This window comes from Mixophyes fleayi, chromosome 5 (genome assembly GCF_038048845.1).
Source record: "Mixophyes fleayi isolate aMixFle1 chromosome 5, aMixFle1.hap1, whole genome shotgun sequence".
Taxonomy (NCBI): domain Eukaryota; kingdom Metazoa; phylum Chordata; class Amphibia; order Anura; family Limnodynastidae; genus Mixophyes; species Mixophyes fleayi.
This window is the reverse complement of record NC_134406.1, coordinates 278,225,648-278,244,421: the sequence shown is the minus strand read 5'-3', so window position 1 is coordinate 278,244,421 and position 18,774 is coordinate 278,225,648. Positions and strand designations below refer to the sequence as shown.

General features: G+C 47.5%; 1 protein-coding gene across 1 annotated transcript in view; it reads left to right on the top strand.

Annotated features, from left to right (window-relative positions):
- The window catches only part of LOC142159549 (SCO-spondin-like), a 180,619-nt gene that overhangs the window by 63,155 nt on the left and 98,690 nt on the right, over positions 1-18,774 (top strand). The window contains exons 39-55 of the mRNA XM_075214441.1: positions 2,833-2,985; positions 3,162-3,302; positions 3,462-3,644; positions 5,542-5,692; positions 6,028-6,187; positions 6,453-6,507; positions 8,103-8,201; positions 8,468-8,686; positions 9,118-9,245; positions 10,253-10,394; positions 13,238-13,393; positions 16,171-16,360; positions 16,521-16,629; positions 17,072-17,129; positions 17,222-17,342; positions 17,487-17,703; positions 17,973-18,114. Coding sequence (XP_075070542.1) covers positions 2,833-2,985; positions 3,162-3,302; positions 3,462-3,644; positions 5,542-5,692; positions 6,028-6,187; positions 6,453-6,507; positions 8,103-8,201; positions 8,468-8,686; positions 9,118-9,245; positions 10,253-10,394; positions 13,238-13,393; positions 16,171-16,360; positions 16,521-16,629; positions 17,072-17,129; positions 17,222-17,342; positions 17,487-17,703; positions 17,973-18,114 — 2,424 coding nt within the window. The remainder of the gene's footprint in view (positions 1-2,832; positions 2,986-3,161; positions 3,303-3,461; positions 3,645-5,541; positions 5,693-6,027; positions 6,188-6,452; positions 6,508-8,102; positions 8,202-8,467; positions 8,687-9,117; positions 9,246-10,252; positions 10,395-13,237; positions 13,394-16,170; positions 16,361-16,520; positions 16,630-17,071; positions 17,130-17,221; positions 17,343-17,486; positions 17,704-17,972; positions 18,115-18,774) is intronic.

Below are 18,774 nucleotides of genomic sequence, written 5' to 3'. Positions count from 1 at the left end.
CCCGATCAGCAGCCAATTCATGTGTACACACTAAATACGTTTTACAAGATTTACCTGCAGATCTGTGCTCTTCATCTGTCATAACCATCGGATGAAACGATTGTGACTCTGCACCCTCCATAGAGGTCTATGGACACTGCCGGTCCTGAGTGCTTACACACTGCAGGATTGGAACAACATTGTTCCATCGTTTAGTCCGGTTTAAAAATCAAATGAAACGATACGATGAGCTTTGTAACTATAATCGTTCTTCATTGCAGTGTACACACTAATCGTGTGACTGGCTCGATGATCGGCTGAAAACACTGTAGTGTGTACTCAGCCTTACACCCTCAGACACGCACAATCCCAATCATATCCATCTCGGTATGTTCTCAATCTGTACGCAATCTATAGCAATATCTCAGATCACAATCCCAATATCAATCACGTCAATCTATCAGTGTATAGCAATCATTCACAATACATACTATCCCCATATCAATATATCAGCAAAATCCTTGCACAATATTCCTTATCTGTTACAATCCTTTATTGTTGTGTAGTGTTCCCATATCCCATACTCGGCCTTCCTTGTGTGTATCCCCCATTACTCATAGTTGTCCATTGTCCGCCATGCGGAGGGGGGGAGGGTTTGGAGAATATATTATTATTATTATTTATTTATATAGCGCCAGCATACTCCATAACACTTTACAATTGGGAACAAACACTGTCATAAAAGGAGAATGTGTATTACATACAGCTTACAATCTATAGGACGTTTACTGATGTCTTCAAAGGTCCACGTGAAAGAGTGAAACACTGTATGTGTATTATGTGTATTATGTGTATAATGTGTATGATGTGTATTATGTGTATTATGTGTATGATGTGTATGATGTGTATTATGTGTATGATGTGTATGATGTGTATGATGTGTATGATGTGTATTATGTGTATGATGTGTATGATGTGTATGATGTGTATATGATTTTTTAGCTGTGACAAGTTAATTGTGAGGATGTGAGTCTTAAACAAAGGCAGAATGTCTTTACTGGTTCCTGGTTGAGAGAAATGAGGATAAGTGTGTGGGTGAAGTTCCATCATCATCGTCGTTTATTTATAAGATGTCACAAATTCTTCACCACCGGACCATCATCTTCCAGATATGACATACATGAATGCAATAAACATAATAACACATACATGGATAGCTATGAACTGGTCATTTTAACCAGCACTGATACCATTATGAATTCAATGCGTGTGAGTAAACAAGCAGCAAAAAATTCAGCATAGGATATGACATAAGGGTTGTACGAGGAGGACATACATCAGACATAGGGTAGGGAGGAAGCTGCCCGTGAGCGCTTACATTCTAGAGGGAGGGGTAATGAGACACAGTAGGTACAAATAGGACAAAGATTGATGTGATGGATGGAGGAAGTAGAGGGTGTAGGAGAGGGAAGGGTAGGCATGCATGAAGAGGTTGGTTCTGAGGGAGATTTATGAAGGATTGTAGGTTTGGGGGAGAGTCTGATAGGATGAGACAAGGACTTCAATAAGTGTGGAGCAGAACAGGAGATGTCTTAGAGACGGAAGTGGGAGGAGGTTATAACAGTGGTAGTGAGTTAAAGGTCAAAGGCAGAGCGGAGTTGGGGTGTATCTTGAAACAAAGTTAGAGAAGAAGTGAGGGTGGCAACAATAGAGAGCACCTGTTAGGTAAGTGAGCGGCTTGAATTGAATTTGGTAAGCATCAGAGATTCATTGGTGTAGTGTATAAGGAGCGGCAGGAAGAAGATGGATTGTAGAGGGGAATGGTGGGTGAGTGGAAGGACTAGGAGGAGGGAGTTACAGTAGTCAAGGTGGGAAATGATGAGTGAGTGGACCATATTTTGGAAATGTTGCGAAGGAGGAGGCAACATGACTGTAAGAGAGAAGCTGAAGGCAAAGATGAGAATGACATCAAGGCAGCGGGCATGGGAAACGGGAGAGAGTGATGTTGTCACCTGTGCGGGAGAAGTGGGGGGGAAGTGGCATTAGCAGGGTAAAGTTAATGAGCTCAGATTTGGACATGTTAAGTTGTGGTAAGCACTGGGTCCTCCGGGTGATGGTAGAGAGGCAATTGGACCCCCAGGATGGAAAAAAGGGTGAGAGAGGTTGGAGGAGGAAAGGTAGTTGATTGTCAGTCAGGTAGAGAAGGCCAAAGAAGCATATGAGTTCACTTAAGGAGGAGGTGTAGATAGAGAACAGCAGAGGGTTAAGAACAGAGCCGTTGAGGACATCAATAGAGAGAGGAAGAGGAGGGGAGTAGGATATAGACACTGAAGGAGCAGCATGAGAGGTAGGAGGCAAACTAGGAAAGGATCATGTCACAAAGGACAGGGGAGTGAAGGGTGTCAAGGAGAAGAGATCGATAAACTGTATCGAAAGTGGCAGATAGTTCAAGTATTTTGGAAGAAAAGTAGAGCAAAGAAATTGTGTTGAAGATGGAGAGAGAAAGCAAGGGTCAAGAGAGGTTTTCGTGAGAAAAGGGGAGACACTCATTTGGGAAAATGAAGCGGAGGAGCCTGGAGGGAACTGGGATAAGGGGCAGGTTGAGGGAGACAAGAAGGAGAGTAGAGTGAGATACTAGAATCAAAGGAATTGAGGGTGCCAGGGTGAGGGGCGGAGGGGGTGGGCAGGAGGAGGTGGACCTGACGAGAGGAGATTTTGAAGTGGATATTGTCAATTTTACCTGTAAAGTAAGTGGAAAAGTCTTGAGGAACTCAGCAAAGGGGATGACTTTTAAGCTGATCCGTCAACATAGATTATGTACACAGTTTATAAGATCTGATTATCTATTTCCAGTTGATGGCTCTTGGACACCATGGACAACGTGGTCAAACTGCACCCAAGACTGCACTGGGGTGGTCATTCATCAAAGGGAGTGTACCACACCACAAAATGGGGGGCGTCACTGTTCTGATTTACCAGGTTCCTCATCTTCATATCTTGAGATTGGTAAGTGTGGTCAGATGCTCTACTAACAAGGACATCATGAACAGTGACTTATGGTGATGATTGTTCTGGGTGGATCTTCCAACTTTCTGGAATTTGGATTCAATAGAACTTGTTGCCTCAGTATATTTACCATATAATAAAGCCAGTGTGGATACTGTCTGTCATTCCCCATATAGATGTGTGTCGCCAAGATGGCTGCCCTATCACCCCGTCGTGCCCTGCGGAGCTGGAATACAAAACCTGCGCCCCATGTCCTCTGGCCTGCGCTGACCTTACTAATAAGAGGATATGCCAGAATGATCAGCCCTGTGTCTCAGGTAAGAGATAATATACTATAGATGAAGTTCCTCATTTGTACATCTACATCAGTGCTATTATTGGACCGTGTTAACCTCCCATGTATGTCTTAGGACAGATGTGTTTGTCAGGTATCAGCAGGAACATTTTCACTGTTAACCTTCTCCTCACATTACCAGGTTGTTGGTGCCCAGATGGATCTCTGTTAGACAGCCAGAATCAATGTGTGCGCCCTCAGGAATGTCCCTGCAAGGTGGACGGGGTCACTTACTGGCCGGGTCAGCTGGTTAAAGCAAACTGCCAAATCTGCACCTGTCAGGATGGTCAAATGAAGCAATGCCGGCCAAACCCTGAATGTACCGGTCAGTGACTAGATCCCTGAATGTACCGATCATTGGCTAGAACCCTGAATGTACCGATCAGTGACTAGATGCCTGAATGTACCAATCATTGGCTAGATCCCTGAATGTACCCATCATTAGCTAGAACCCTGAATGTACCAGTCAGTGACTAGATCCCTGAATGTACCAATCAGTGACTAGATCTCTGAATGTACCGATCAGTGACTAGATCCCTTAATGTACCGATCATTGGTTAGATCCCTGAATGTACCGGTCATTGGCTAGAACCCTGAATGTACCAGTCAGTGAATAGATCCCTGAATGTACTAGTCAGTGACTAGATCCCTGAATGTACCGGTCAGTGACTAGATCCCTGAATGTACCAGTCAGTGACTAGAACCCTGAATGTACCGGTCAGTGACTAGATCCCTGAATGTACCAGTCAGTGACTAGATCCCTCAATGTACCGGTCAGTGACTAGATCCCTGAATGTACCCATCATTGGCTAAAACCCTGAATGTACCAGTCAGTGACTAGATCCCTGAATGTACCAGTCAGTGACTAGATCCCTGAATGTACCAGTCAGTGACTAGATCCCTGAATGTACCAATCAGTGACTAGATCTCTGAATGTACCGATCAGTGGCTAGATCCCTGAATGTACCGATCATTGGCTAGAACCCTGAATGTACCAGTCAGTGACTAGATCCCTGAATGTACCAATCAGTGACTAGATCTCTGAATGTACCGATCAGTGACTAGATCCTTTAATGTACCGATCATTGGCTAGAACCCTGAATGTACCAGTCTTTGACTAGATCCCTGAATGTACCAGTCAGTTACTAGATCCCTGAATGTACCGGTCAGTGACTAGATCCCTTAATGTACCGATCATTGGTTAAAACCCTGAATGTACCAGTCAGTGACTAGATCCCTGGATGTACCGGTCATTGGCTAGAACCCTGAATGTACCAGTCAGTGACTAGATCCTTGAATGTACTGGTCAGTGACTAGATCCCTGAATGTACCGATCAGTGACTAGAACCCTGAATGTACCAGTCAGTGACTAGATCCCTGAATGTACCAGTCAGTGACTAGATCCCTGAATGTACCAGCCAGTGACTAGATCCCTGAATGTACCAGTCAGTGACTAGATCCCTAAATGTATCGGTCAGTGACTAGATCCCTGAATGTATCGGTCAGTGACTAGATCTTTGAATGTAACGATCAGTGACTAGATCTCTGAATGTACCAGTCAGTGACTAGATCCCTGAATGTACCGATCAGTGACTAGAACCCTGAATGTACCCATCATTGGTTAGAACCCTGAATGTACCAGTCAGTGACTAGATCCCTGAATGTACCGATCAGTGACTAGATCCCTGAATGTACCAGTCAGTGACTAGATCCCTGAATGTACCGGTTAGTGACTAGATCCCTGAATGTACCAGTCAGTGACTAGATCCCTGAATGTACCGGTCAGTGACTAGAACCCTGAATGTACCCATCATTGGCTAGAACCCTGAATGTACCAGTCAGTGACTAGATCTCTGAATATACCGATCAGTGGCTAGATCCCTAAATGCACCAGTCAGTGACTAGATCCCTGAATGTACCAGTCAGTGACTAGATCCCTGAATGTATCGGTCGGTGACTAGATCCCTGAATGTATCGGTCAGTGACTAGATCCCTGAATGTAACGATCAGTGACTAGATCTCTGAATGTACCAGTCAGTGACTAGATCCCTAAATGTATGTATGTATGACTGTTACCTGTAATAAATAAAGTGAGAGGTTGTCATGTTTGTCAGAGATTCTCTGTCTCCTTACTTATATACGTGTGTCTGTGTGTATACATATATGTCTTTTTATTTATTATAAACTGATATATGTGATATAATCCGGGTCTGTGCTTGCAGTGCACTGTGGCTGGTCCTCCTGGTCTCCCTGGGGAGAATGTTTGGGCCCATGTGGGGTGCAGAGCATACAGTGGTCTTTCCGTAGCCCCAACAACCCCAGCAAACATGGTAACGGGAAGCAGTGCCGTGGAATCTACCGCAAGGCTCGCAGGTAACAGCTCTACATGTAAACGTTGTATTGGAGACCTTTCATATACCCCATGTAAATTGCGGATCCCCTCTGCTGCGCTCAGATTTCTCTGTATAATATATATATATATATATATAAAAATAAATGTATATATAATTTTACTGGTGATTGTTGGAATGCTCCCAGGCAATGAGGACAGGGCTGCACCAATTCTTTTACCTTTACAGAATATACATAAGGAGATGTGCAATCATTAATCTGCCATAGATTATCCTCTTTCTCTTCTTATGTCAGGGACCAATAATTAGATTGTAAGCTCCATGGGGGTCCACGTGTTAATTGTTGTGAATTCTCAGGTGTCAGACAGATCCTTGTGAATCCTGCACCCATCAGGGGAAGAAGCACATCATCAGTGAGCGCTGGAGATGGGGAGAGTGCCACGTGTGCCAGTGTTTGCCTAATCTCACCGTACAGTGCTCCCACTTCTGTCAGTTCACCAATCTGGGGTGTCCCGAGGTGAGTCCCCCGGCTGCTGGTGCGGTCCTTTACTGTGTAGATACCATCAGCTGACCTGAAGCTACACCCAGCACTATAATAAGTTTATCCAAGGTGTTAGAATAGGATGTACAAGTGAGATATACATGTGTCCAGGGGTAATTGTAAGGGAGGGGTCAGTGTAATTGGGACCACCTCCATAGCTAATGCTACAGGGGTCTCCGTACTCCATATAGGGGTATAACAGGACCACCATGTGTATGACCGATCTCTATATCTCCCCCAGGGGCAGTTCCTGGTTCCGGGATCCGGGGATACCTGCTGCTACTGCTCCGAGACAGGTGAGTCTGCAACACGTCATGTTTCTGGATTTCATTCATAAGTAAAAATAATCTGCGAAATGTTGGTCTATCTCCAGTCATTATCCAGTAGTGCAGAGGACTACTTGTATTGAGCAATCAGGCACATATAGTTACCCCCGATCACATGGTCTCTATGGCTATAGTTACTCCTGGTCACATGGTCTGTATGGCTATAGTTACTCCTGGTCACATGGTCTGTATGGCTATAGTTACTCCTGGTCATATGGTCTGTATGGCTATAGTTACTCCTGGTCACATGGTCTGTATGGCTATAGTTACTCCTGGTCACATGGTCTGTATGGTTATAGTTACTCCTGGTCACATGGTCTGTATGGCTATAGTTACCCCTGGTCACATGGTCTGTATGGCTATAGTTACCCCTGGTCACATGGTCTGTATGGCTTTAGTTACACCTGGTCACATGGTTTGTATAGCTATAGTTACCCCTGGTCACATGGTCTGTATGGCTATAGTTACCCCTGGTCACATGGTCTGTATGGCTATAGTTACCCCTGGTCACATGGTCTGTATGGCTATAGTTACCTCTGGTCACATGGTCTGTATGGCTGTAGTTATACCCGGTCACATGGTCTGTATAGCTATAGTTACACCTGGTCACATGGTCTGTATGGCTATAGTTACACCTGGTCACATGGTCTGTATGGCTATAGTTACCCCTGGTCACATGGTCTGTATGGCTATAGTTACCCCTGGTCACTTGGTTTGTATAGCTATAGTTACCCCTGGTCACATGATCTGTATGGCTATAGTTACCCCTGGTCACATGGTCTGTATGGCTATAGTTACCTCTGGTCACATGGTCTGTATGGCTATAGTTACCCCTGGTCACATGGTCTGTATGGCTATAGTTACCCCTGGTCACATGGTCTGTATGGCTATAGTTACCCCTGGTCACATGGTCTGTATGGCTATAGTTACCTCTGGTCACATGGTCTGTATGGCTGTAGTTATACCCGGTCACATGGTCTGTATAGCTATAGTTACACCTGGTCACATGGTCTCTATGGCTATAGTTACACCTGGTCACATGGTCTGTATGGCTATAGTTACCCCTGGTCACATGGTCTGTATGGCTATAGTTACCCCTGGTCACTTGGTTTGTATAGCTATAGTTACCCCTGGTCACATGATCTGTATGGATATAGTAACCCCCTTGTATCTGAGGTTGGTGCTTGGCACTCGGGTCTGGGCTCCTGGTGTTAAGGTCTAGTAATGCCCCTGGAGATGTGCACACGACACCATAACACCGCTCACAGTTCAGGATGTTGCCATCTTTCCTGGAGAGCAGATGGATGTCTGGGGATGAGTCTCTGGGATACTCATAGACTCTGCTGTCGATGTGACCCCTGGGTGTTATATCTATAGGAAGATAAAAACCCACAATATACTCCCATAGCCGGATGCTGAGAATTTGATTTTACAGTAACAGAAATAATCTGAAAGAAAGGAAACAGGGATCTGTGTCTAATCCGTCCAGGGCTATTTGTGGATAATTATTGGGTGACAAATTCTTTGTACAGAGTAATTAAAAAGTGATTTATTCATTTCCTCAGCTCCAAATGGAATAGAAGTCTCCAGCCCACATCCTACAGGTCTCCCTGCCAGCACGCCCCCGCCCGCTCTAATCACCTACCCGCTGCCTACAGGAGCAGGTCAGTACCATGTGATGTGTGGCATGGAGGGGTGGGTGCTTGATAGAATGAAATGATACATTGTATAAATCGGCCTATAAGTGAACAGAGTTCATGAATGTACATTTCCTATAGAACCGGATGCGGCGGTAAGTCGGTAGATGGTCATTCGGTCTCTTAATCACTGAGGCAGTAGGTCGATGGCATAAACAATGGATCTGTTGTGTGTAGACTCATCCAGTGACGTTATCTGGTGATTTCCTACCACTCAGACCTGTCTCTTGCAGATGAATGTTACAAACCTCTGAGAACGTCACATCTACCAACCAGCAGCTTCACAGCCTCCTCTGAGCTCCCCGAGCACCCGGCACACACAGCGCAACTCAACCGCGTTTCTCCAAGGACCGTCCTCCAGGGATGGAGCCCGCAGGCCGATGATTACCCTCAACCTCCTTCCAGGGCACCGTATCTGCAGATCGACCTACAGAAGCCTTGGAATCTCACAGGTCTCTTACTATGTTCCCTCCATGTACAGCGCAGCTAATATGTTGTTGTTTATAAATAAAGGTTAATAATTATAGTATATGTGTGACTCACAATAAAGAATTAAGCAGTTAAGTCCCCCCCCCCCCTCTGCATTCATTGCCCCTCATCTGCTGGTTCTTAGTGATATATTTCACTAGTTGTCCCCACATTGGGATAGAATTTCTAAAGGCCATTTTTTTGGCGGTTTTGAACTGCTACAAATCACCAGCGGTTCTGTGCCCTAATAAGCCTCTTTTATTACTGAGTGGTTTGAGGATGTTAAACTGCTGGGAGCACTATTAATACTGCACACATGTAGCACTACAAGTGCCATTATACTTTGTACTGTAGATATAAGGTTGTGTAGATCGTGACGTTGGTTTGTATTGTGTGACATTGTGTTGTGTTTCAGGGATTGTGGTCCAGGGTGCTGGGTCCTCGGACATTTATGTCGCCAGTTTTGTTGTCCAGTTCAGTGAGGACCAGAAGATTTGGCACAATTACACCGAGATGACCGGTGACCTCGAGCTCCAGACCAAGGTATGTGTGGTATCCAAGGAGAGATCAAATTCACTGTCACCCGAACAGTATACTATACCCTACGTATATACCCTACTAGACCCTACTACACCCTACTATACCCAGCTATACCCTACTATACCCAGCTATACCCTACTATACTGTACTGTACCCTACTATACCCTACTATACCATACTGTACCCTACTATACCCTACTATACCCAGCTATACCCTACTATACTGTACTGTACCCTACTATACCCTACTATACCGTACTGTACCCTACTATACCCTACTATACCGTACTGTACCCTACTATACCCAGCTATACCCAGTTATATCCTACTATACCATACTGGACCCTACTATACCATACTGTATCCTACTATACCCTACTATACCCTGTTATACCAAGCTATATTCTACTATACCGTACTGTACCCTACTATACCCTACTATACCCTGTTATACCCAGCTATATTCTTCTATACCGTACTGTACCCTACTATACCCTACTACACCCTACTATACCCTACTATACCGTACTGTACCCTACTATAACCTACTATACCGTACTGTACCCTACTATACCGTACTGTACCCTACTATACCCTACTACACCCTACTATACCCAGCTATATCCTACTATACCGTACTGTACCCTACTATACCCTACTATACCCTAATATACCCTGCTATACCCTACTATATCCTACTATACCGTACTATACCCAGCTATACCCTACTATATCCTACTATATCCTACTATACCCTACTATACCCAGCTATACCCTGCTATATCCTACTATACCCTGCTATATCCTACTATACCTAGCTATACCCTGCTATATCCTACTATACCCTACTATACCCTACTATATCCTACTATACCCAGCTATACCCTACTATACCCAGCTATTCCCTACTATATCCTACTATACCCAGCTATATCCTACTATTCCTTACACATCCATCACTGATATGTCACATTCTCTGCTCATGTGATCTGTGATCTTTCTTCGCCTAGATTTTCCGGGGTAACTTTGATGGTTCTACGCCAGTCGCCAGAAGCTTTGAGAGAATGATCAGCGCTCAGTATATCCGCATCTTCCCTCTAGATTATCAGCGCAGAATATTCCTGCGCACTGAGCTCCTGGGCTGCGGGGAAGGTACAGGAATAATATATCAACTGTCCATTTATTGTGGCGTCATTAGGGTTAATTGTAGAGTAGTCAATGTCTGCGCTACTTGTGGTGACGTCTCTGCTGGACATTGACCTAACGCTAGAACTATGGAACGTACGGAAAGCGTCAGGGCCGCAGAGCAGGCGTAAAAATGCAGCTTGTTTGTACATGTGTAACGCTCTGCACCCTGTACATGTGTAACGCTCTGCGACCTGTACATGTGTAACACTCTGCGACCTGTACATGTGCAATGCTCTGCGACCTGTACATGTGTAACGCTCTGCGACCTGTACATGTGTAATGCTCTGCGACCTGCACATGTGTAACGCTCTGCGACCTGCACATGTGTAACGCTCTGCGCCCTGTACATGTGTAATGCTCTGCGCCATGTACATGTGCAATGCTCTGCGACCTGTACATGTGCAATGCTCTGCGACCTGTACATGTGTAACGCTCTGCGACCTGCACATGTGTAACGCTCTGCGCCCTGTACATGTGTAACGCTCTGTGCCATGTACATGTGCAATGCTCTGCGACCTGTACATGTGTAACGCTCTGCGACCTGTACATGTGCAATGCTCTGCGACCTGTACATGTGTAACGCTCTGCGACCTGTACATGTGTAACGCTCTGCGACCTGTACATGTGTAACGCTCTGTGCCTTGTACATGTGCAATGCTCTGCGACCTGTACATGTGTAACACTCTGCGACCTGTACATGTGTAACGCTCTGCGACCTGTACATGTGTAACGCTCTGCGACCTGTACATGTGTAACGCTCTGTGACCTGTACATGTGTAACGCTCTGCGCCCTGCACATGTGTAACGCTCTGCGACCTGCACATGTGCAATGCTCTGCGCCCTGTACATGTGTAATGCTCTGCGACCTGCACATGTGTAACGCTCTGCGACCTGCACATGTGCAATGCTCTGCGCCCTGTACATGTGTAACGCTCTGCGACCTGTACATGTGTAATGCTCTGCAATTTGGGGCCTGTACAGGAACGGCCCGGCCTCGGGGCAGATCATTAGACAGTGAGTACACGTAGGTAGGTACACCCATGACACAAGCTGGGCAGACCATCTCTTGGTTTGTCAGGAAGGACATAGATGCTCTGACTAGAGACCATATTACATTGTCACAGGGAATGTAGGGGAGCAGTCAGGTGACCCCCATATAACCCCTGACACATCACCACACAGGAACCAATGTGGTAATAACCAGGAATAACCAGGAATAACCTCCCCCCCCCTCCTCTTCTGGACTCGTCAGATGGGGCAGGAAGGGTCAGGGACATCATTCTGGTTTATGAATCCTCGCTGTTCGCTGGTTGGCGCTGCATGGTTCTCACTGCTCCAGCCAACATGGGCAGCATCCGGCTACAGTATAGGGTCACTCGGGATGTAAACTCTGCCCTGCATGCCAGATAATCACTGACCTAGTATCTTGTATCCAACATTAGTCCCAACTGGCCAGTAATCTGTCTGTATTCAGCTCTCTGAGGACGACGCTGCACAGTCAGTATCGCCCTGTGACGGAACTGCAGACTTATTTAATTATTAACATTTATTTATATAGTGTCAACATATGCAGTAGCACTTTACAATTGGGCACTCACGGTAATAGAACAATACTGGGTAATGCAGATAGACAAAGCGGTAACAGGGCGATGCTCGCAGGCTTACAGTCTACAGGGAACTAGGAGTTTGATACATCAGGGTACGTGCTACATACTGCTCAGTCAGGTTGTAATGGTAAGTAGTCCTTAGTGGCTCTATGATCCAGTCGTACAGTAATACTGGTCAGAGGGTTGTCTGAGTAGAAACGTTTCAGTGAGCTCTGTAGAGTGCTGGGTGCTGGTAATCGGGTGGAATAGGTTCAGGAGTTTGATCAGTCGACTGAAGAGAGGAGGAAAATGTGGGAATTCTACAAAGTGGGTATCCACTCTCATCACATCCTCCCATTCCCGGTTATAGGACTTTTTTCGGGCTGCACCCACTTTGTGGAATTCCCTCCCTCACACAGTAAGACTTTCCTCTAGTCTTCAAACCTTCAAGCGTTCTCTGAAAACCCACATCTTCAGACAAGCTTATAATATTCCTCAACCACCATCTTATCCTCACTACACTACTCTTTTACCACCCGCTACACAGCTAACACAAGACAACAACCTTCTGACCAATATTGCTGTGTGACTGATCACACAGCGCACTAAACACTTATTACCTCTGCATTCTAGCTGGACCAGTGTGTAATATAATGTAGCACTTACCCTTGTGTATCAAACCATTGTCCCATAGATTGTAAGCTTGTGAGCAGGGTCTTCTTACCTCTATGTATGTGTGTATTACATAGTATTGTTTTATTATTGTGCTTGTTCCGTGTTGTAAAGTGCTACTAAATATGCTGGCGCTATATAAATAAATGTTGATGATGGTGAAAGTGGGAGCAGCCTGAGAACAGACCTGTAACCAGGAGTGGGAGCAGGTAATGAGTGGATGAGAGACGCAGATCTTGTGCAGAGCAGAGGTATCGAGTTGGGAGATAGTGAAGGGTTCAGTCTTGTTAACGACCTTGTATGTTAGTAGACAGATTTTAGATTTGATTTGGTAAAATACAGGTAAGTAATTTTGGGACTGACAGAGCCGCAGTTAAAGGACGTTTTAGAGAATCTAATATAAGTCTGGTTAGCGGAAGACCCCTAAGGATTGCAATAGTCAATGATGAAGCGTCTTGTGTGAGATTTGTGCGTAATGAAAATGACAACAAAACCTCACATGATCCCTATTTCATTATCACTAATATGTCCTTGTTTTTTCACATTCAGTGTCTGCTAGACCTACCCCACCCACTCTGGTGGGCGACAAGTGCCAGGCGGGGCAGTTTCAGTGTCACAATGGTCACTGTGTGACTGCAGGTCCTCGTGGGGTCGTATGTGATGGAGTCAATGACTGTGGAGACCAATCCGATGAGATTTATTGTGGTAATGTGGTTTTGTGGGTGACTTGTTGAGGGCGGGTTACTTGTCGAGGGCGGGGGGCTTGTTGAGGGAGGGGGCTTGTTGAGGGCGGGTTACTTGTTGAGAGCGGGTTACTTGTTGAGGGCGGGTTACTTGTTGAGGGCGGAGGGCTTATTGAGGGCGGGGGGCTTGTTGAGGGCGGGTTACTTGTTGAGGGCGGGTGACTTGTTGAGGGCGGGGGGCTTATTGAGGGCGGGGGGCTTGTTGAGGGCGGGGCTTGTTGAGGGCGGGTGACTTGTTGAGGGAGGGGGCTTGTTGAGGGCGGGGGCTTGTTGAGGGCGGGGGTTTGTTGAGGGCGGGTTTCTTGTTGAGGGCAGGGGGCTTGTTGAGGGCGGGTGACTTGTTGAGGGAGAGGGCTTGTTGAGGGCGGGTGACTTGTTGAGGATGGGGGGCTTGTTGAATGGCGGGTGACTTGTTGAGGGCGGGTGACTTGTTGAGGGCGGGGGGCTTGTTGAGAGCGGGTTTCTTGTTGAGGGTGGGTGACTTGTTGAGGGCGGGGGCTTGTTGAGGGCGGGTTACATGTTGAGGGCAGGGGGCTTGTTGAGGGCGGGTGACTTGTTAAGGGAGGGGGCTTGTTGAGGGCGGGTGACTTGTTGGGAGCGAGGGACTTGTTGAGGGTGGGTGACTTGTTGGGAGCGGAGGACTTGTTGAGGGCGGGGGGCTTGTTGAGGGCGGGTAACTTGTTGAGGGAGGTGGCTTGTTGAGGGCGGGTTACTTGTTGAGGGCAGGTGACTTGTTGGGAGCGGAGGACTTGTTGAGGGCGGGGGGCTTGTTGAGGGCGGGTAACTTGTTGAGGGAGGTGGCTTGTTGAGGGCGGGTGACTTGTTGAGGGCGGGGGGTTTGTTGAGGGCGGGTGACTTGTTGAGGGCAGGTGACTTGTTGAGGGCGGGTGACTTGTTAAGGGAGGGGGCTTGTTGAGGGTGGGTGACTTGTTGGGAGCGGAGGACTTGTTGAGGGCGGGGGGCTTGTTGAGGGCGGGTTACTTGTTGAGGGCAGGGGGCTTGTTGAGGGCGGGTAACTTGTTGAGGGAGGTGGCTTGTTGAGGGCGGGTGACTTGTTGAGGGCGGGGGGCTTGTTGAGGGCGGGTTACTTGTTGAGGGCAGGGGGTTTGTTGAGGGCGGGTGACTTGTTGAGGGCAGGTGACTTGTTGAGGGCGGGTTGCTTGTTGAGGGCGGGTTACTTGTTGAGGGCGGGTGACTTGTTGAGGGCGGGGGGCTTGTTGAGGGCGGGTTATTTGTTGAGGGCAGGGGGCTTGTTGAGGGCGGGTGACTTGTTGAGGGCGGGTGACTTGTTGGGAGCGGGGGACTTGTTGAGGGCGGGTGACTTGTTGAGGGCGGGTGACTTGTTGGGAGCGGGGGACTTGTTGAGGGTGGGTGACTTGTTGAGGGAGGGGGCTTGTTGAGGGCGGGGGCTTGTTGAGGACAGGGGCTTGTTGAGTGCCGGTGACTTGTTGAGGGCGGGGACTTGTTGAGGGCGGGTGACTTGTTGAGGGAGGGGGCTTGTTGAGGGTGGGGACTTGTTGAGGGAGGGGGCTTGTTGAGGGTGGGGACTTGTTGAGGGCGGGTGACTTGTTGAGGGAGGGGGCTTGTTGAGGGCGGGTGACTTGTTGAGGGAGGGGGCTTGTTGAGGGTGGGGGCTTGTTGAGGGCGGGTGACTTGTTGAGGGAGGGGGCTTGTTGAGGGTGGGGGCTTGTTGAGTGCCGGTGACTTGTTGAGGACAGGGACTTGTTGAGGGCGGGTGACTTGTTGAGGGAGGGGGCTTGTTGAGGGCGGGTGACTTGTTGAGGGAGGGGGCTTGTTGAGGGTGGGGACTTGTTGAGGGCGGGTGACTTGTTGAGGGAGGGGGCTTGTTGAGGGCGGGTGACTTGTTGAGGGAGGGGGCTTGTTGAGGGTGGGGGCTTGTTGAGGGCGGGTGACTTGTTGAGGGCGGGGGCTTGTTGAGGACGGGTGACTTGTTGAGGGAGGGGGCTTGTTGAGGGTGGGGGCTTGTTGAGGGCGGGTGACTTGTTGAGGGCGGGGACTTGTTGAGGGCGGGTGACTTGTTGAGGGAGGGGGCTTGTTGAGGGTGGGGGCTTGTTGAGGGCGGGTGACTTGTTGAGGGCGGGGGCTTGTTGAGGACGGGTGACTTGTTGAGGGAGGGGGCTTGTTGAGGGCGGGGGCTTGTTGAGGGCGGGTGACTTGTTGAGGGAGGGGGCTTGTTGGGAGCGGGGACTTGTTTAGTGTGGAAGGTTGAGATCTTAGTTAACGGATTGTCCTTTAGATGGTGGTAAAGGACAATTGCCTCAAAAATGTAAAATCTTGCCAGTGAAAACCCTGAGGTAAAATCAGTCATATTCTGACTTTGCCCAGCAGTAGATCAGTTCAGAGCATTGCCCCAAAGTGATAAAGGGTAGAGAATATATTAAAATATTTAAAGATGGCAGCTGCCAGTAAAGGGATGGGACAGAGTCTCATATTAATGCCCAATAGTCAGTTTGTTTCTTCTTTAATTTCACTAATTAAACAAAGAGAGAATATGTATATCCTAGTGAGGGGATATAGAAACATTTCATGATTCCCTCATGTTCTAAAAGAAGAGAAATTATCAACTCAGGATTTAATTCCCTACCAAGAAACCAGAACTGCAGGAAAGAATTTCATGTATTAATTGTCGGTGAGCGGAGAACAAGGATCGGGCCTCCTGTCCTGGCAGCAGACGAATGTTTGGGAATGATGAGTTAATGTGTCTTTTTGTTGTGATAGGTACGGCTCCATCCCCTCTCGCCCCTGCCCCATGGGGGTGTTACCGCTCTCAGTTTTACTGTAAGTCCTCTGGGAACTGTATTGAGGCGTCTCAGCGATGTGATGGGCTCCAGGACTGCTCAGATGGAGCTGATGAGATTGGCTGTGTGTCCTGGACTCGTAGCACCTTGCAGCCCAGCAGCACATGGAGGTGAGGGTAATATGTAATGCTGTGATCAGAATCAGGGGGTGGTGGGTACCAGTCATGGTTTCTGGTGTAGAGGTGCGGAACTTACTTCATGATACTCTGACAGATCCAGCATGGCAGAGCTTCAGATACTTCATTGTAATTCTGTTTCATTACTCTCCAGCGTTGAAGACCAGATCAATCTTGGGGTAAGCCCATCAGAAGCAATTGGTCCTCTCGGAACACGTGGTCCCACCCCATCTACTGGACCTGTTGAAGAGGGCACAAGACAGGTGAGCCAGGACGCCACAGTCCCTGAATATTGAGATATAGATTCTCTAACATTACATATGGTCTTTCCTGAGTGTGACCTTGGAGTACAATCTGTACATTTAATCCCTAGCGCACTCCTCATGTGACCACACAAGTAGGTGGCGGAATTGGATTAGATATTGGTGTTCAGCTGCTCAGACTGACCATGCACATCACTACCGGGACCATTAGTGTCATCTTCTGACCTTATTGTCAACATGTTTGATAATGATCCAATTGCTTTCTACTAGACTATTATCAGGCATCACAGTCACACACATTGTCATATTGGGCAGCTGCTGATATGTGGCGATTATTACACATTTCTCGGGGTCTCATTACCAAGACCCTCCTGCATTGGATACAGTAATATGTCTGTTAGTATCAGACTAAGGTTTAAAACGTTTGTTTTTTGTATTACAGAAACCGTCAAGAACTGATCAGTCTAAACTCTCAGAAACAGAGATCTCTGCTCCAACAGGTAAATTTTCCTACAAGCAGTGATCTTATTATATCTTGTATGGATTAACATGTGCTGATCCATCATTCATATCCATGTGTCTCATATGGTAGGTCCATGTGAATTGCCCCTCGGTCTGGAAGATGGCCGGGTACACTACAAGCAACTGAGAGCGTCCTCTCACAGAGAAAATAACCCACCAGATGCAGGACGCCTGAACATTGTACCAAACATGTCAGTCCCCTGCCTCATTCATCTCATGACCCCTCATTGATCCAGTAACGGGAGGAGAGTTAGGCTGGGAGTTATTATCTTTGGGTGGAATGATAGACACATGCAGGAGAGATGAACTCACACTTTGCTTATCTTCCTCCTCAGCCTGAACATTGTTCCTGGTTGGCGTCCCCTGCACACGGATAAGAAGCCGTTCCTTCAAGTAGACTTCTTGCAGCCCACCTTCATCTCTGCTCTCGTCACTCAGGGGGGGCGACAGTCAGGGGGCTATGTAACCAAATACCGGCTGATGTACAGCAGTGATGGGATTATATTTCACAACTACACTGGGCAAGAAGCTGGATCTCCGCAGGATCCTCAGGTAAACTCATCCGTTGATGGAGTCATCATCATCGTCTCGGGACCTTGGAGTCATACATTGCTGCCGTATAATAGTCTTGGTTTGATAAATCTTTGTTGAGAATTATGTTTATTGGCCCACCTGCTATTTGTGTATTAGATAATGATTTTTATATGAATAGAGCACCCTTACTTCTCATCAATATCCATCTACTGCATTTTGGTCTCATAACATTGGTCACCTCCTTAAAATGTTTGTGGACTAAAGAAATCTCATTGTTTGTGGTTCAGCTCTTTGAAGCCAACACTGACAGTAACTCTCCGGTCAGACGGGAGCTGAGCCGCCCCTTACTGACTCGTTTCCTGCGCATCTTTCCTGTGGAGTATCACAAGGCGACCTACCTGAGGATCGAGATCATCGGGTGCTCCTACGGTGAGATTGTACCCCAGAGAGGGGTCCCGTATTACATGCTGTACACTGCAGGACCACTCACATGAAATCAGAAGAAAGTCCTCAGGCACCCTGCTAGTAGCTGGACCACTGCCTGCACTATGTCCTCTCCTGAGAGTGATGTATAGAGGACAGCATAGTCCAGCATTCACAGCTCGGTCTAGTACAGAGAGAGGGACACTGCTAGTAGCTGGACCCCTTCCTGCACTATGTCCTCTCCTGAGAGTGATGTATAGAGGACAGCATAGTCCAGCATTCACAGCTCGGTGTAGTACAGAGAGAGGGACACTGCTAGTAGCTGGACCCCTTCCTGCACTATGTCCTCTCCTGAGAGTGATGTATAGAGGACAGCATAGTCCAGCATTCACAGCTCGGTCTAGTACAGAGAGAGGGACACTGCTAGTAGCTGGACCACTGCCTGCACTATGTCCTCTCCTGAGAGTGATGTATAGAGGACAGCATAGTCCAGCATACACGGCTCGGTCTAGTACAGGCGCTCTCCTCAGAGAGAGGGACACTGCTAGTAGCTGGACCACTGCCTGCACTATGCCCTCTCCTGAGAGTGATGTATGGAGGACAGCATAGTCCAGCATACACGGCTCGGTCTAGTACAGGCGCTCTCCTCAGAGAGAGGGACACTGC